Source organism: Falco rusticolus, chromosome 4 (assembly GCF_015220075.1).
Source record: "Falco rusticolus isolate bFalRus1 chromosome 4, bFalRus1.pri, whole genome shotgun sequence".
Taxonomy (NCBI): Eukaryota; Metazoa; Chordata; class Aves; order Falconiformes; family Falconidae; genus Falco; species Falco rusticolus.
In genome coordinates, this window is record NC_051190.1 from 100379344 (window position 1) to 100394831 (window position 15488).

A 15488-nucleotide genomic window follows, 5' to 3' on the forward strand; every position below is an offset into this window, starting at 1 on the left:
AAAGTTTGAATCAATACAGATTACAAGTGTTCGTCATCCATCAGTTAAAAAATGACAGGAGATCTATGCATTTTCCTCTAATATTTTAACAAGTCCTTATGTCATATATTGAAAGCTATTAAAGGGAAATGTGAGCTCAGTTTCCTATGGCTCACTTTAAAAACAACAAAAACAAGAAGCCCCAAATCTCCAAGGTAATGCTCTGGAAGCTGCCCACAGAACCGAAACCAATAAAATGTAGAAAGTCAGAAATCAGAGACAAACACCTCATCCTCCTCCTGTATTTACTGTGATTGCAGGAAAGAATCCTGCTTGACACTAACAAAAGCAAGCTTTCCAAACTACTCTTCCTGCAACCTTCTCTCGGAGTACCTAGTGAAAGCCAGGCATCTTGAAAGTCACAACACATTCAGGCTTCACTGAATAAAGGTTGTGAAAAGCCCTGGCCAGGAAATAGAACTGCAGTCCCATGGGTGTGCTAGATGTTTCTAAATTTATTGTCCCAACTCAACATGGAACAAATGAACGTTGGTCATTCACAGAGTAAAACTACTCCTTTTCACAGTTGTTCTGTGTTTTGGTTTTTGAGGGTTTTTTGTTGGGTTTTTTTTTTTTTTTTTAACTTCTCAAGCTTTTTCACCTTGCCTAAATGCACAGGTTCCCATGAAGCATTCCAACTCTGATGAACCACATTTTCTCGGTAAAGTTGTCCCCATGAAAACATTTTGACAAGTTTTAGTTTTTACACAAACTCAGAACCTGAACATTCACTGCTGAGAGCCCCTTATCACTGACAGCTTCCCCTGCTCTTGCTGGTTAGTAACTTGGTTGCTTTGGAATGCACCAGCACACAGGAGAAATCAGAGCCAATTTCTACAGATCAGAACAGTCTGCTTCTTTGAAAGGGATGGTTAAGCTGTTAGAAACAACATTTCCTGACCTGCAGAGACTGGCCATTAGAAATAAAGTCCTAACATCAGAAGAGCCATAAAGACAAAAAAGCAACCTAACAGATCGGTTTGGTGCTGCGGTTGGTGTTAAAATCACACTGTGTAAGGCATGATCACATGATAGGGGCAAAGGATGAAAGTCTGTCCTTCTCTTCTTTGTTTTGTCTTACATAATTATGCATTTACCTCCCAAGTTTCCTTATTGCTTTCTCTTGGGAGGTCAGTGGATCTGCAACTAGCTGCAAAAACAAGTGTCATTTCCTTTGATTTAATCCTAGAGGAAACCAAGGAAGAGCACAGCCAACCAGGAGGAATAAATTCTCATTTATAAAACAGGGGAAAACCACATCTAAAGACTTCAACTACATCCTTTCACGGAGTACTACATGTTAGCTTTTGTTCTGTGAAAGCCAGACATCTTGGCAGGATGTAAAAGCATGAAATTCAGAGCTTTTGACCAAGGGTTATTGTGAATAGTAGATCCTCTCTTACCCCAAATGATCAAGGGCAGAGATAGGCTCAGGCAATCTTCAGATAATGGAGGAAGCATTTCTGCTTCCTTTCTTTTCCCTTAAGCACTTTCTGCCATAAAAATCCTCTTTTGAGACAAAACAACTTGAGCCAGAGCTAACTAAACCTACAGGTTAAAACAGTCCTGGCTTCTAAGGACTTATCACCCCTTCCATTTGGGTTTCCAAATTCACAGCTTGTCCCTGCTCCTGTGACTAGCTGAACAAAGATTTCGGTAGATCCGAAACTTTAATTTCTAGCAGCAGTAAGAATCCTCATCTTCCTCTTCTTTTGAGATCAATTCCCCCAGCCCAGCAGTTAGTGGAATAAACCAAGGATAAGCAAGGACCTGCTTGCACAAGCTCCTACCTGATCACTGCAAGCTTGCTGAAACAAGGTAGGAGCTGTTTTACTCCATAGTCATTGATGTTGTTGTTGTCCAAATCCAGAGCCAGGCGCTTTTGAAAGTGATGCACAACAAAGGAAATAGCACTGCAGTCAGCAGAGCAGGCATTGCAGTATGTGAGCTTGATGTAATTGGCATGCATGCGTTTGGCAGCCAACTTCCCCACTTTCTCACTTTGAGTCTCATAAAGGCATCTCAGCATCCAAACAAAGTGGGGCTGGACCTGGATCTGATTGTACTTCAGAAGCCTGGAACGAGTGAGGCCTTTCAGGTGGGATTTCATGCTTTCCCCAAGGTATGTGATGAGTATCTTTCTCTTCCTCTTAATGACTGCAGGCAAAACTAAATGTCTGAAGAGCTTCTGTTTTGATCTAGAAAGCAGGCCACAAAGAAACAGGTTGGTAAAATGAAAGTGTTCATTATTTCGGAAAGGATCCTTCCCTGCTAGCTGTTTCTTGAACCAAGGAATACGAAGACAAGTAGGCTGGGCAGTCTCAGTGGAAAAGCATTCATTGAAAAACTGAAGTAACTCCTTGGCACCCACTTTCTCTTCAATAACCAGGAACAAAGCTGTGAAAAAGGACTGAAGGGTTAAGTGTAAGAACTCATAAGTGGACTGATTGCCACAGCCACTGTAACCTTTAACTGTCCTGAGAAAACCCAACTGCAAATCTCCTTCAGAGATGTTTGCTGCTGAGGCCTCCTCCTGCTCAAAGATGAAGAAAGAGTTCTCCATCCCTTTGTACGCCATTTTACCCAAAGCTAAAAGAGTTTCCCTTCTTGATACGAACATCTCTGCTTGGCTTCTGGTGTTGTTCTTCAGCAAACTTGTTTTCAGAGATCGGTTCAGATGGACTTCAATCATGAGCAAAAATATATCTGTCAATGTAACAGAACAGTCTGGAAGCTCGTGGCTGTCAAACATGGAATGGAAATGTTCATAGCTTTTAAAGATAATCCAACAAAATAAAGGCACTGAACACAAACTGCAGAGACTGGGGTTAGCTTCCAACTGGTTCAATACCATTTTTCGTTGCCCCTCATCTTTGAAAAACACAGTAGTGTATTCCTTCAGGTTATTGCTGGAGAAACCACGGAGCAACACTTTCTTTCTGATTATGTTTCTTTGGATCTCAGTTCCTGTCCTTGCTGTAAGAATTTTCTTGGATCCCTTAAGAAGTTTTCCTCTGAGAAGGTTTACCAGCAGCACCAAGGGATGGATGGGTTCATGGGGTGAACACATCTCGGGCACACTACTGAGATCAAAATTGGAATAGATCTCATCAAAGCCATCAAATGTGAGGAGAACTGTATGCGGGAATTGCAAGATGTGATGGAACACCTCAGTGGGGTCCTGGTCTGGGTAGCAATTATATTTGAAGAGTAGGTCTTTCAAACATATAGCTTCATCTTCCTTAAAGCAACTAAACATCCTGCATCGGAAACGGAAGAAAAATTTGGCTCCAACATCCAGTTCTTTTCTGGCCCAAAGGCTTTGTATCTTTTGCAGCAAGATGGATTTTCCAATTCCTGCATCACCAAAGACATAAATAGTCTCTCCATCTTCATTAATTAGACCAACTGCATCATCAAAAAGGGCTTCTAATTGACACACTTTGCCTAGACTCTCATTGGTAAAACTGACCAGTTCCATAACACTGTTAGAGTAGATTTCTTCAAGCAGCATCTCTTCCCTTTGAGCATATGACATAACAAACTTAGAATCCCGTCCCAGTTCATATCTGAGTTTCTGGCAATACCTGCTAACTAAAAAGACAGTGAACTATTATTAAACAGCCTATGTATACAGCTACCCACCTCTCTGGGAACTGAAGGGCATAATAAGCAAAAGTAAATCTAATGTAAAATTGGTCCTTTGGCAGATTACTTCTATTTGTGCTGCCACCACCACTTTCTTGGGAAATTCAGGTGCTAATGAGAGGTAATGTGTGAGCCACCATTCACTGGTTTAAGGGGCTGCTGTCTTTCAAGTGATTGTGTTATTCGGTTATTGGGCAATGTTGGCCTGTGTTTTTATTGCAACAGAAAGTTCACTTCAGATGGAGGAAAAGTAATGCTTGTATTTATATAGTATGAAAAAACCTCCCAAGAGGAAAATATTTACTTCCGTAATATGTTAACTCTGACTTTTGCTATACCTCATCATTTACGATCACATAATAATTCAGGTTGGAAAGGACTTCAGAAGGTCTCTAGTTCTACCTCCTGCTCAGAATAGGGTCATTTATGAGACCAGATTAGGTTACTCAGGGCTTATCTAGTTGGATCTTGAAAACCTCCAAGTATAGAGACTGCACAGCCTCTCTGGGCAACCTGCCTCATTTCTTGACTGTACTTGTCATGAAATACTGGCTATGCCATCACCAGAACATCACAGTGTTGCTAATATTGTAGTAGAGGCCTAGAAAATACTACAGCTGGCACAAGGTGGTTATGCCATTGTGCTATATATCCACAGACAAATGTAGAAAGAGCTTGACTTAGCAAAACAGGATGCAATGTATCAACACGACTCTCATGTTATACAGGGTGTCTTTAAATTATTTGGCTACCACTGCTAGCAAGCACAGTGTATGCACAATTATTTACCCTGGCTGTGCCTGCCTAGACTCTCTTACTCTCATGTCACCTGGTCAGAGCTTCCTACATAGCAGGGTAGTTCTAAAGGAAGGGATGTAGATGCATGGCCTTACCTGGATCTGTATTTACCACAGGTTTACTACGAATATTCTCTGAAGGCATGTAACCTATTTCATCCAGCCAAGGTTGAAGTTCATAGTAAGCGTCAGTGACTTTCTGCAGGACATGGATGAAATATTCTGAAACTTCTTCTCCCTTACTTTGAACCAAGTCTAGAATTTTGCGAACCTGAAGAAACACCACATGAAAGATTATTGATACATAGCATTTTATCACAGTTAGACTTGTAGACTGCTTCAGGATCCTTTTCGGGCAGGAACAGGGGATCAAAATAAAAACTGGTGCTTCAAGAGCATGAATTAAAATCTAGCTTTTTTGCTTTTGAACCAATTGAACCATCACAAAATTCACTTGCTGATTGCATTTGGATGTTGCAAGAGAGTTGGCTCTGCAAGTTAAGGTCTGAACTTGTAGCTAAATCATACGCTAACCAGAAACAGAATGGATAAAAACTGCTCCTCAAGAGGGAATCCAAAGGACTTCCTCAGCCTGACTAAATAGTTTATTTTAAAACCCAAGCTCGTTAAAATAGTAATAAAAAAAGGTGGTTTCTCAGTGCCTTAAAATTCACCTTTTGGTTGGTAACTACTCCAGTCACATTTAGATTTACTTGTCATTCAGCCAAATCCAGAGCAGGGTTGACAGCATCTCCCTGTGGATCTTAATGCAGAACCAAAAACTACAACTCTTCCTTTTAACACAGCAACCCAGTTTTGCAGGCTTTCCCTGTATAACGGACTCACTGCCTGAAAAAATTACTAAAACTAATGGCTACCAGGCAGTGGCTAGAGCAGTTCAAGACCAAGCATCACCTCTAAAGGTGAGCCAGAGTCTGATCTGTGTGCAACCAGTACTGGGCCACCCTAGTACAAAAGCCTCTGTAAGACGGAGCAATCATCCGGGGGCCCATTTTGAATGTCTGGATCCTCTTACTATAAATGAACGAAGAATTAAGTTAAAAATCAGACAAAAGGTCTCTAGAGACTGTGGTCTCTTGTGAGCTTAAAGCAGGGTGAGGTACATGCAGCACAGCAAAAAACATGCTTTGAGGTTTTTCTTGTGTGCTCTAAAAAGCAATTTTATGCCTTCCTGAGGAGCGCCCACAGAATCCACTTCACTTACACTACTGTGTCCTGCTCTGTGTTTCTGCTTAGACTCCTGATGCATGGCCTCCCCCTCAGCTTTGTCACAACAATCATGTATATTATGCTGAACAATAAGAAATGGAGATGATCATACAGTGTGCATTTATTCAGCTTTGACCCTATACACAGAGTGAGCATTGTGTTACCATTTCAATTTGCCAGAAAGAATGGTTAATTTATGAAAATCTGCACTGTCAGTGAAGTCCAAGGTCTCTGAATTTTGGATGGTTCGCCTGACTAACTGTGACACTATTCTGAAGCTGCATGACTGGTTGGTCAGGGAAACGAATGAGGAATTTGTTTTAAGTCATGATGCAAAGAGCAACTGTGTACATGTGATAATTTTCTCCTGTCAAAAGACCAGGAAATAATTTTTGCTACTGATGTCCAGAGATTAATCAAAACCCCAAATATGCCAGGATGTATCAATTCTCCATACAAACATTCACAATGTACATAGGTCTTTTAAAGAGAAGGGAAGGTGTGCACATGGACAACACACAAACATTAACTTCTAAAATAATATTTAATTTCTGTCTCTCCTCCTCTAAAGCAGGAGGATCTGTCCCACAGCATGCTGAAGTAGATTTTACTTGCAATACTCTGCACATTAACAAAGGCTTGAGTGTAGTAAGCTGTGCTCTAACAGCCAATGTGGTTACCTCCATATCAGAGGACAAACCTGCAGCTGAGAGGACAGAACAGCAATTATCACCCTGCTCATTCTTACAGCTGCCAACAGACATTACAAGGAGTGCCTGCCATGCTGGAAAGCGATATGCTGGAGACACTTGTCCAGAAGGAACGGGTGGGGAAACTCCAAAACAACAGGTTAGAAAAGACATGAGACATAAAATTGCCAGATAAGCCCATAAAACCCAGTGGCAAACTAAAAGTAACAAAAGCTTATGCTGGGTAGCGAAATAAAAAGAATACCTTATCTGCTTGAGTTGGAAACTGGACAACAATCTCTGCATCTTCAGTGGAGAAATAGCCATTCTTAATCAAGTTGTCAATCAAACACTGTGTGTTTCGGATTCTACTGACCAGAAGTTCTCGGTATACCTTCAGCAAAGTAATGAAGGATAGAGGACTTGCTCCTGGAGGTTTTTCCACAGAAATCTCCAAGTTAGCACAAAGCTGGCCTTCCATAGTTGAGACAGGAAGAAGCTGCTCCACCTAGCCTCATCTTTGACAAACTGTCCATTTGCAGTGAGAGTCAGCCTGGAGTTAGCCCTGAGGTAATCTGCCCTTCACAGTACCGAGCCTGTAAAAAGTAATTGTTTAGAACCTCGATTTAAACCTTATGCAAAGCAGATACATCCTTCAATTAGCCATCAAAGAATACTTCCAACCCCTGCGTAATACCATGGCCAACTTTTAAATAAAGTTTCTTCCTCAGGTACTTCCATTTATTTGTTCAGGTTTCAGGAAAAAAATGCCTACAGCAGGCAGTCTCCCTTCTGTACCAGTACTTTACTCTAGCTTGCCTCAAACACCACCACTGGCATCTGCTTTATTAACTGCCTGTTCTTAGTGCATAATTTAATACTTTTTATTAGCTTTTCATGTTTCAATAGGCAAAGCAGGGCATCTGTCCAAAAATATCTAGACAAGGAAATAAATGGAATAAAATTATATTTCATAGCAATTAATTTTGTAGGAGGAATTAATTTACAGTAGCAATTCACTTTGCATTTTCTTTGTTACAACAATAGATCCTGTATAAAGTGCTGCCAGTACGGTAACTGTCCCTGAAAGCGAGGTCTTGTGAACCCTGGGACAGTTTTAGCTAAACTAGGAAAAAGCACTTATCTTCAGGGCACCAGGTTTCAAAGGCAGTAGTGAGACTGTAGGAAAACCAACGATCAGATCTTTCTGTTAAGAAAACCAAGAGTAAAATGATGCTAACAGTGAAAATGCTGATGTAGATTCCAGAGCTAGTGTACCACTTAAGGGCCCAGAGCACCTGACGCCTCCAAAAGTGGTTGGTTTGGTTCAGACAGCATGTAAAACAGGGAAAATGTCATTGCATTGGCTTAGTTTGGTTAATCTAATGAAATTCAGGTGTGTAACCATAGAAGTTAAAAATACAATTTTTCAGAATCTGAAAAATAATAATGTCACAGAAAGGACTGAAATAAGTGATTGTAAATATACAAGAACCCATCCCTAGTGATTCACACAACAAATCTGGACCTCCAATAAGCAGGAATTGCACGGAATAACTGAATTCACAGACCTTTTCGCCATAAGATGAACTAGGCCTGGAAGACGGTGTCACAACTCATATTCATTACTGCATTGGGCATCCAACACACCTCCATCTTCATAAAGGGACGAGACTGCACACAATACAGCTTGTAATGAAGACACCAATTTAAAGCCTGTGCAACAGGCTTGAATGCCTGACCTCAGCCCCTGTACATACACCTAGAGACACAATGCGATAAATTAAATCAGACATGGCTCAGGAAACCCTCTCATTGCTGTAGAGATGCTGTTTAGAAACACCATACTCTTAGCATGATTGCTCTCTCTCTTGTCTACAAATATGCGTTGCTATGTGTACTCTTGCTCTCTATACCAGCTCTTTGGAGCTCTTTTTAGAGTGGTCTTTTCTTCCCATTTTTCTTTACAAGGCATAAAGCAGTAGGAATCAGGATCAGACTGCTCTCTATTGTATCACTACAGGGTTTTTTTGAATTGAAATTAATATACCATTATAGCAGCATGAAGCCATATTGTAATCACAATTCATCAATAAGTTAATTAGGTACGAACTTTGCACATACAATTTCCCATGCAAAAAGCAGATTTTTCGCCAAAAATCACAACCTGAATCACCTCCACCATAGACAATAAGAATTTGCATGATCAACACCAATTACTGGCCACCCTCCAGTAACAGCTAAAATGTACTATTGTTCATCACGTCAAGGGATATTTGAAGACTGTTTTAGATTCTGCATTACAGTCATTAACAGAAACAAAACACAAAGCCCTTCTTCAACATTTCTGTAAATGCTCTGCTGCCACAAAATTTCACAATTTCCAAGATGTTTACAGTGATGGCAAACTTTCCAACTACCCCCCCAGCACTCCCTTGACAAGCTCTAACTGAGCCCTGCCAGCTCACAGGCTTTCTAAGGACCTGCTAGTGGAACAAACCCATTTCTACAGGTTTCCATACTAGCAGGCTGCATCAGGTAACTTCTGCTTGATGCTGGAGAAAGACACAGCTTATACTACAGCACTTGAGTGATACTACCTGTCTACACTTACAACCACAGGGGCAATCAGCTTAGCTCCTCTGATTTCAGGAGACCAACCGGTCCTAACTTGTGGTTGCTGACTCCACAGATGCACGTAACCTGCATAAGCAGTAGAGCCCTCCAAAGCTGAGAACCAGGCAAAGCCCGGCGCAACTGTTTTGGATCACAGCTAACTCCGAAACATGTAAAACTCCCTTCAGCCAAAAGGGAATGTAACCAAATGATCTGACTTTCTTATCACATGAGTGACTGCATCAGCTCAGACAAATCAACTTTCATCACGCCATTCACATGACCCCACCAGAAAAAGTAGCTGATTTCTGAGTCACTCAGCTTCCTAGAAGTCACACTGGTACACATCTTTGTTCACCGAAAGCTCATTCCATAAATGAACTCTATCATGAAGACCAAACAATGCTGACAAAACATAATTTACTCTAAAGCTTTTGCAAGGTTTTAGTTAAAGATGATAGAGTCACCTTAAATGCAAGCATAGAAATATTAACCCTTTTCTTTCAAGAATACTGCATCCTACCTGACATTCCCTGTGTGCTTGGTTATTTGAGGATCACATTATTCTAATGTATGTTCTTTCTTCCTACTTTGTGAGAACTGAGACAAACATCTAGGAAACCATAATAATGAACCAAAGTGCTGTCATGTGTACTAAAACAACGGAAATATTTTCTTCACTCTTTCAGATCCTCCACAAAGATGATAAGAAGAGAAAGAAAAAACACCAGCAAAAGGACAAGAACATGGAAAATACGGAAGGATGAGAAGGTCTCAAATGTCTGCCCTGCATCTGCCTAAGACCAAGTCAGTACAGAACCTGGTTGTTACTGGAAGGGGTTGTATATACGCATGCTGCAGGTGGGATCATGTTCCCCTTCTGCAAGAGCGGAGGAACCAAGAGGGGAATAAAAAAAAAATTAAAAAAATAAAGTGAGGCTAAGCATCAGGGGAAAAAAGTAGAAAGCTGCCAAAAATGCCAAGCAGGGAAGTCAAGAGCTGGAAATATGAATTCTGTGCATGATGTCATACCCAGTGACATTTTCAGTGTCAATATTACTTTAAGGCAAAAACCCCGTATCACCCAGTACCAGAGAAACATTAATTTTCATCAGTCTCTCTTCATAAGAAAAAAATGGAAATTTCCACCATCCACATGCCACATCACATGAGCAGCTGAACACCTTAAAGGGTGCTGGAATGAAGACTTCCTGCCAGGTGTAGTTAAAGAAAGGCAGGTATGTGCATGTTTGTAGCAACGTGTAGCAGCTATATGAAGAAACTTCAGGTCCTACTCAGACTAAGTAAACATAAGAACTTCTGCAGTAGCAGTTCTAGGTGCACAGCATCTGAAGTCCTGATTAGCACCCGAAATATGCTTGTTCTCTTGGAGAAACACCCTGCATGTAAGATTCTAGCATACACAGTTCTGTTTTGCTTGGGCAGGTTTTTTGTGGTTTGATTTTTATTTGTTTTAAACCACGAGGCCAATGTATTGACATCATGGGGTCTCCAACTTATCTGCAAGTCCATCCACCTCTCTTTCTGGAAGTCCCAGCTTCCATAGTGCTTTAACATGGATCTTTCAGTGGGGGATTACAGGTTACTAAGTACAAAGTCACTTGTTAAAGGATCTGTTAGTTTTACAATGCTAGGTTACATATCCTGTATGTTTAAAGGTAAATGCTTATGCAGCTTATACATATGCGTTGAAAGCATTTCCTTGCCAGAGGGCATATCACGTTCTTTGCCTTATCTTGGGGACTCCAGATGCTGGATTCAATTCCAGTGCAATTCTTGTGACTGATGTGGCATCAGTTATGGGGACGCTGATAGAAAAGACTGAGACATACATTAATGTGAGACACCTCAGTGCACTGACCAAGGTCTAAGAAATCCACTGTTGAGAACTACCACCTCATCTCTGGAACTGTTCCATTTCTGAAAGGGCTAATAAATAAAATATTTTTTCTGAAAGCTACCTTAAGGTTCTTACAATCCTTTGTTAAAGCATAGCTAAGTTTGGTAAAAACAAATCACCTGTTCTAACAGCAACAGCTTGTGAACACATTTAGAGAAACGAGCATTATCATTCAAGTTTGTACACTGAAAGGTATTTACACAGGGAGAAAGGGAAAGATTTGCAAGCTTGATACAATAGCTGAAACAGCTAAGGAGGAAGGAAAGACCACGAGACACATAACTGGGCAAAGGATGGAGTCTAGTATGGGGAGATAACGGGAGAGATTCTTAAGGGAAAAGCTTCCTATGTGGGAACAGAATGGAATCTTGCTCCTGAGAAGAAAAATAAGAAACTAATTATTTACTCATAGAGAATGACGTGATGTTGAGATGAAATTCAGTTAGCCATTTGAGGACAACAGCTTCAGTGAAGCGAAGAAATACAGAAAACCAGACGAGCAGAAATAAAACGAAACCAGAGAGGAGTGTGCTCATCTGTCATTTGTAAAGGCAAAGGAGAAGACTGGGCCTTGGCCAAACGCAGCGTCAATGGGGGCTGAAGTGACATGAGAAGCAACAGCAAGCGTGGCAAGAGATCCACATCATAAGCCTGCACAACTGAGAACAACGAAGAGGAAGCAAGATGGGGATCAGGCCAGGGATAAGGAGGGAAATGAAAAAGGGAAATGAAATTTGTCATGGTAAGAGGTATGGTAAAAATACCAGTGCTCACAGCAAGGTTTTGTATAATCCATGTCAATAAGCTGCAGTAGCGCTGATGGCTTCCGCCTAAAGGCACTGGCACTTTTATCTAGTGGTTCTTCTGGCTTCCCTCTATTCTCAGCATTGTGCAAGCATATATACATTTATATCTTTCCTGGCCCTGCCCTTCTCACATCCTCTTTTCACTAAGATCTCCTTGCTCTTCTAAAAAAATCTGCTATGCCTGCTCAACTTCTAGGGCTGCAAGTCTTCTGGCAGTGAAGAATACACTGGTTTATCACAAGGTCTTACCAAATGTAAATGCTGTTGAAAAAGGAGCTGAAGTATCATAAAGAATAGCTACAAACATTGCCACTTTTGGGTGAGCGAGGGAATTCACTCCTCATTAAGCTAGCTCCTCCCAAGGAGACTACATAGGATGAAGCAGTAAAGGCAATACAAGGAGCAAATTAATTAACAACTGTCTCTTAAAGCACCTGATTTAAGATCAAGCCAGGTATTTCTGAAGAGCTGAAAACTCAGTCAATACTACTTCTTCTGTAGTCTTGTTATTCTGACAAAAAATATTCCTCTAAATCAACTGTGGGTAAAAAAAAAAAAAGTCCTATGCCACCTACCTAGTTATCCACAGCCAGTTGCTGGAATACCTTCTGGATTTTCATGGCACCTAGTAGCTGGCTTTGGCAGGACCACAGCAAAGTGCACACACAAACCTCTGTGCCAGCCCAGGGCAGGCAGAGTCCCTGTTGGCATAGCCTGCTGTCCATAGTATTCAAAATGCAATTGCTCTTCAAGAGGTGGCTGTATGAAAATAGTACTCTGTTTCACATGAAAATCTGTGCTCCTTGTGTCTCCAAGTCAGGTTTGTTTCCTGGAAAAAGCTATTATACAGTGCCAGCCACCCCACTGCTGGGTCATTACAGCAAAAGGAGAACTGGAGACTTTGCCATGCTTTTTCATTAATGATGGTAATCCAGACTCAGTCAAGCCAGTCTAAACTCAATTTTCTGCTATCACCAGGAGAAACAGAAAAGAGACTGATTTTCCACATCTTATTTCACACATGCCACAGCAGCCAGTCTTTGACTATAACAAATGAGTAAGACAGAACGGATTTCCACACAGCAGCTCTCACTTTTAAAAGAATTTCAACTATTTTACATAGTTCAAGAACAGTAAAAAATTTATAGAGATGAGAACCAAACAGGCACATATACTACACAAAAAGTCTCCATGTTTTGATGAGAAGTAATGCAATATATTTCCCAGAGGTACTAAAAAATAGCCTTTTATTTTTATAGCACAAATGGAGCATTGGTAGAGCTTGTACGGAGTCCCTGTAGTGATCCTAAATGATTTTCTGTATCTATGAGTTAAAACACTCATCATACCCCAGTTTACAATCTTTATATAACTAGCACCATCGATATGATGTACATCAATAAATGCCCTGGGAGCCATACATTAACATCACACCAGGGTAAATCCATTACAACTCATGCGATTTTGCAGTGCCCCGCGGTCACCGAGATCAGCATCTTTCAGTGATTCCCCCTCTCTCCCCCACCTCTGACTGTAGCACAAGCTTTTGTAGCCATCCCTAGTTGCTTGAAGAGCAACAGATGTAAAAGAACACAGGAGAAATTATTTCTGCCGCCACCTGGTAAACTGACAAGCTTTTGTTTAAAAGGCACAGGCTTTTACAGAAATATTCATATCCCTCACAGGCTTTGCTGCTACATCTCCTAACAGCTTACTTTTAAAGAAACAGAACTTTATATACAACGTTTGGGGACGTTTTTAAGTAGTGGAGGAGAGGGGAAACAATTTACCGGTGTATCTAAAAAAATGGAATTGCTTTTCTACAATTATTTACTATTTTCACGTTCGACTTGCAGCGAATTAAAGTTGCAACCGATGGAATCATATTCGCAACTCTCCCGGCGCTACTTCCCCAGCTTTGTTATGGCCATTAGCAGCAACCCTAGTTAGTTTCTGCCACTCCACCTGCCGACCGACCGACCGATCGACCGCCGCCGCTCGGCTGTGCCTGCGCATCCATCGATCCAGCAAAACGGGGTCCTGAGCGGGGGCTGCCCGAGGGCCGGGGGGGGACAGGGTTAGCGGCTGGTGTCGGCAGCCCCGCGGCCGGGAGGGAGCCCGCCCGCCGCCCCCCCGCGGCCCCCCGCCGCCCCCCGCCCTCTCCCGGCGCCTTTCGCGTTGAGTGAGGCAAAGCGGCGAGGCCCACACGGCTCCCGCGTGAGTCAGCGCACGGATGCGGATCCTCGGTCTGGTTTAATCCAGGGAAGGGGCTTTTTTAACTGTTTTATCCGTCGCTTACGGGAAAGGCGAGGCGGGGGCAGGTAAGCGACACCTTCCAGCCGGCGCCTCCCGCCCGGCCGCGGGGCGCCCCCTCCCACCTCCTCCGCCCGCCCGGCCCTCGCCACCCTTCCCCGACGGCCTTCGGGAGTTACATCACCGGCCGGCACCTCTAACAGTATTTGTGCCTGGTAGCGTCGCCGTGTTTTGCTTCGCTCTGTTTCCCCCGTCGAGGAGCTGCGGCGGTGCCGCTGCCTGTCCCGGCCGGCCCCGCTCCTCACTCTGCCTCACCCCGCCTGCCACACGGCAACCTCCTCCCCGAAGGCGGGAGGGGCCCATGATGAAGAAATACGAAAAAAGTCCCAAAACGTTCAATCCGGGACCGCGGGAAGTTCACCAAGGGGCAGGCGCCAGCGGGAGCCGCCGGGGCGCAGCCCTTCCCTTCCACCTCGCAGCCCTTCACGCGGTAACACAGAAACTGCGGTTTACGGAAAGTAGAAACTTTCGATTTACGCCAACCCAGCTCTGCCGGCGCCAGCCGCGGGCCCGCCGCCTACCGCCCCCCTTCCGCACACCCCGGGGCCCCCGTCCCGCCGCGCCGCCCGCTCCTCACGACGTGGCGGCCGCCCCCACACGCACGCAGCCGCCAGCCGCGACCCTCCCCCGCCCCTGGCCCTGCCCTTCCCCTCCACTCACCGCGGCGGCGAAGCGACGGAGACGAGGGGGGGCGCACGGAGCGCCAGCCGGCCCACGGCTGCCTCCCTCCGCCCCGCACACGGTCGCTCCACCCCGGCGGGAAGCGGCTGCTCCCCACGCAGGCATGGCCGAAGGCCTCTCCTGCTTCACGGAGGCCGTCTTCTCCTCCCCCCACCGGCACGGCAGGCGGCCGCCTCCCCCGAGAGGTGCCAGCGATCCCGCCTGGGGCGAAGGAGGCTTTCCCCCAGCCCTCAGGGGCTCCCGCCATTTTCCTCCCCAGGAGGCGGCCGCTGCCTTCTCTCGGTTCCCCCCAAGGAGCTGTCAAGGTACTGTTTTCTTCTCGAAAAACGCCCATTTCAAAGCCCAGAGAAGCAGGGTAAGGGTAAAGCAAAAGAAGTGGTGCTGATGTCGAGGCATGCGTTCATATGTAGTTTTGCCCTCCATACCAAAATTATATCCTTTAAAAAATGCAAATAGCCAATGGATGTTCCAGTTACATTCCTATGTCACCAGCTTATGCTTACATAAGCAACACTGATATTCTTGAATCACACATTGAATAGACAGGGGAGAGGTGTGCTAAGTGCAGCTTTATTTACTCCGACTAGACAGTGCTTATATAGAAAGCACCATGTTTTACTTGCAGACACCCTGCTCAACTCTGGAAACAAGCATTATGACATCAGGACAGCACCTATGCATCACTAGAAGTTTACAGAAAAATTTTATGCAGAGAAGACATGGTAAGTCTGTTACTTTGTCATTTGTT

At 43.6% G+C, this 15488-nt stretch overlaps 1 protein-coding gene across 12 annotated transcripts in view; it reads right to left on the reverse strand.

The window, feature by feature from the left end:
* The window catches only part of NOD1 (nucleotide binding oligomerization domain containing 1), a 29214-nt gene extending 14408 nt beyond the window's left edge, over nucleotides 1-14806 (reverse strand). For 2 of the 12 annotated variants that reach the window (XR_005103702.1, XR_005103701.1), the window contains exons 1-4: nucleotides 14194-14540; nucleotides 6669-6999; nucleotides 4581-4755; nucleotides 1830-3633 (exon numbers count right to left, since the gene is read on the reverse strand). Coding sequence is in view for 9 of the 12 variants with exons in the window: in XM_037383798.1 (XP_037239695.1) it covers nucleotides 1830-3633; nucleotides 4581-4755; nucleotides 6669-6884 (2195 nt within the window). In the remaining 3 variants the exon portion in view is untranslated. Of the gene's footprint in view, nucleotides 1-1829; nucleotides 3634-4580; nucleotides 4756-6668; nucleotides 7000-7974; nucleotides 8166-14178; nucleotides 14541-14719 lie in introns of those variants that run through there. The other 10 variants (XM_037383804.1, XM_037383802.1, XM_037383798.1 and 7 more) reach the window with 9 other exon arrangements.
* Between the last annotated feature and the right edge of the window lie 682 nt (nucleotides 14807-15488).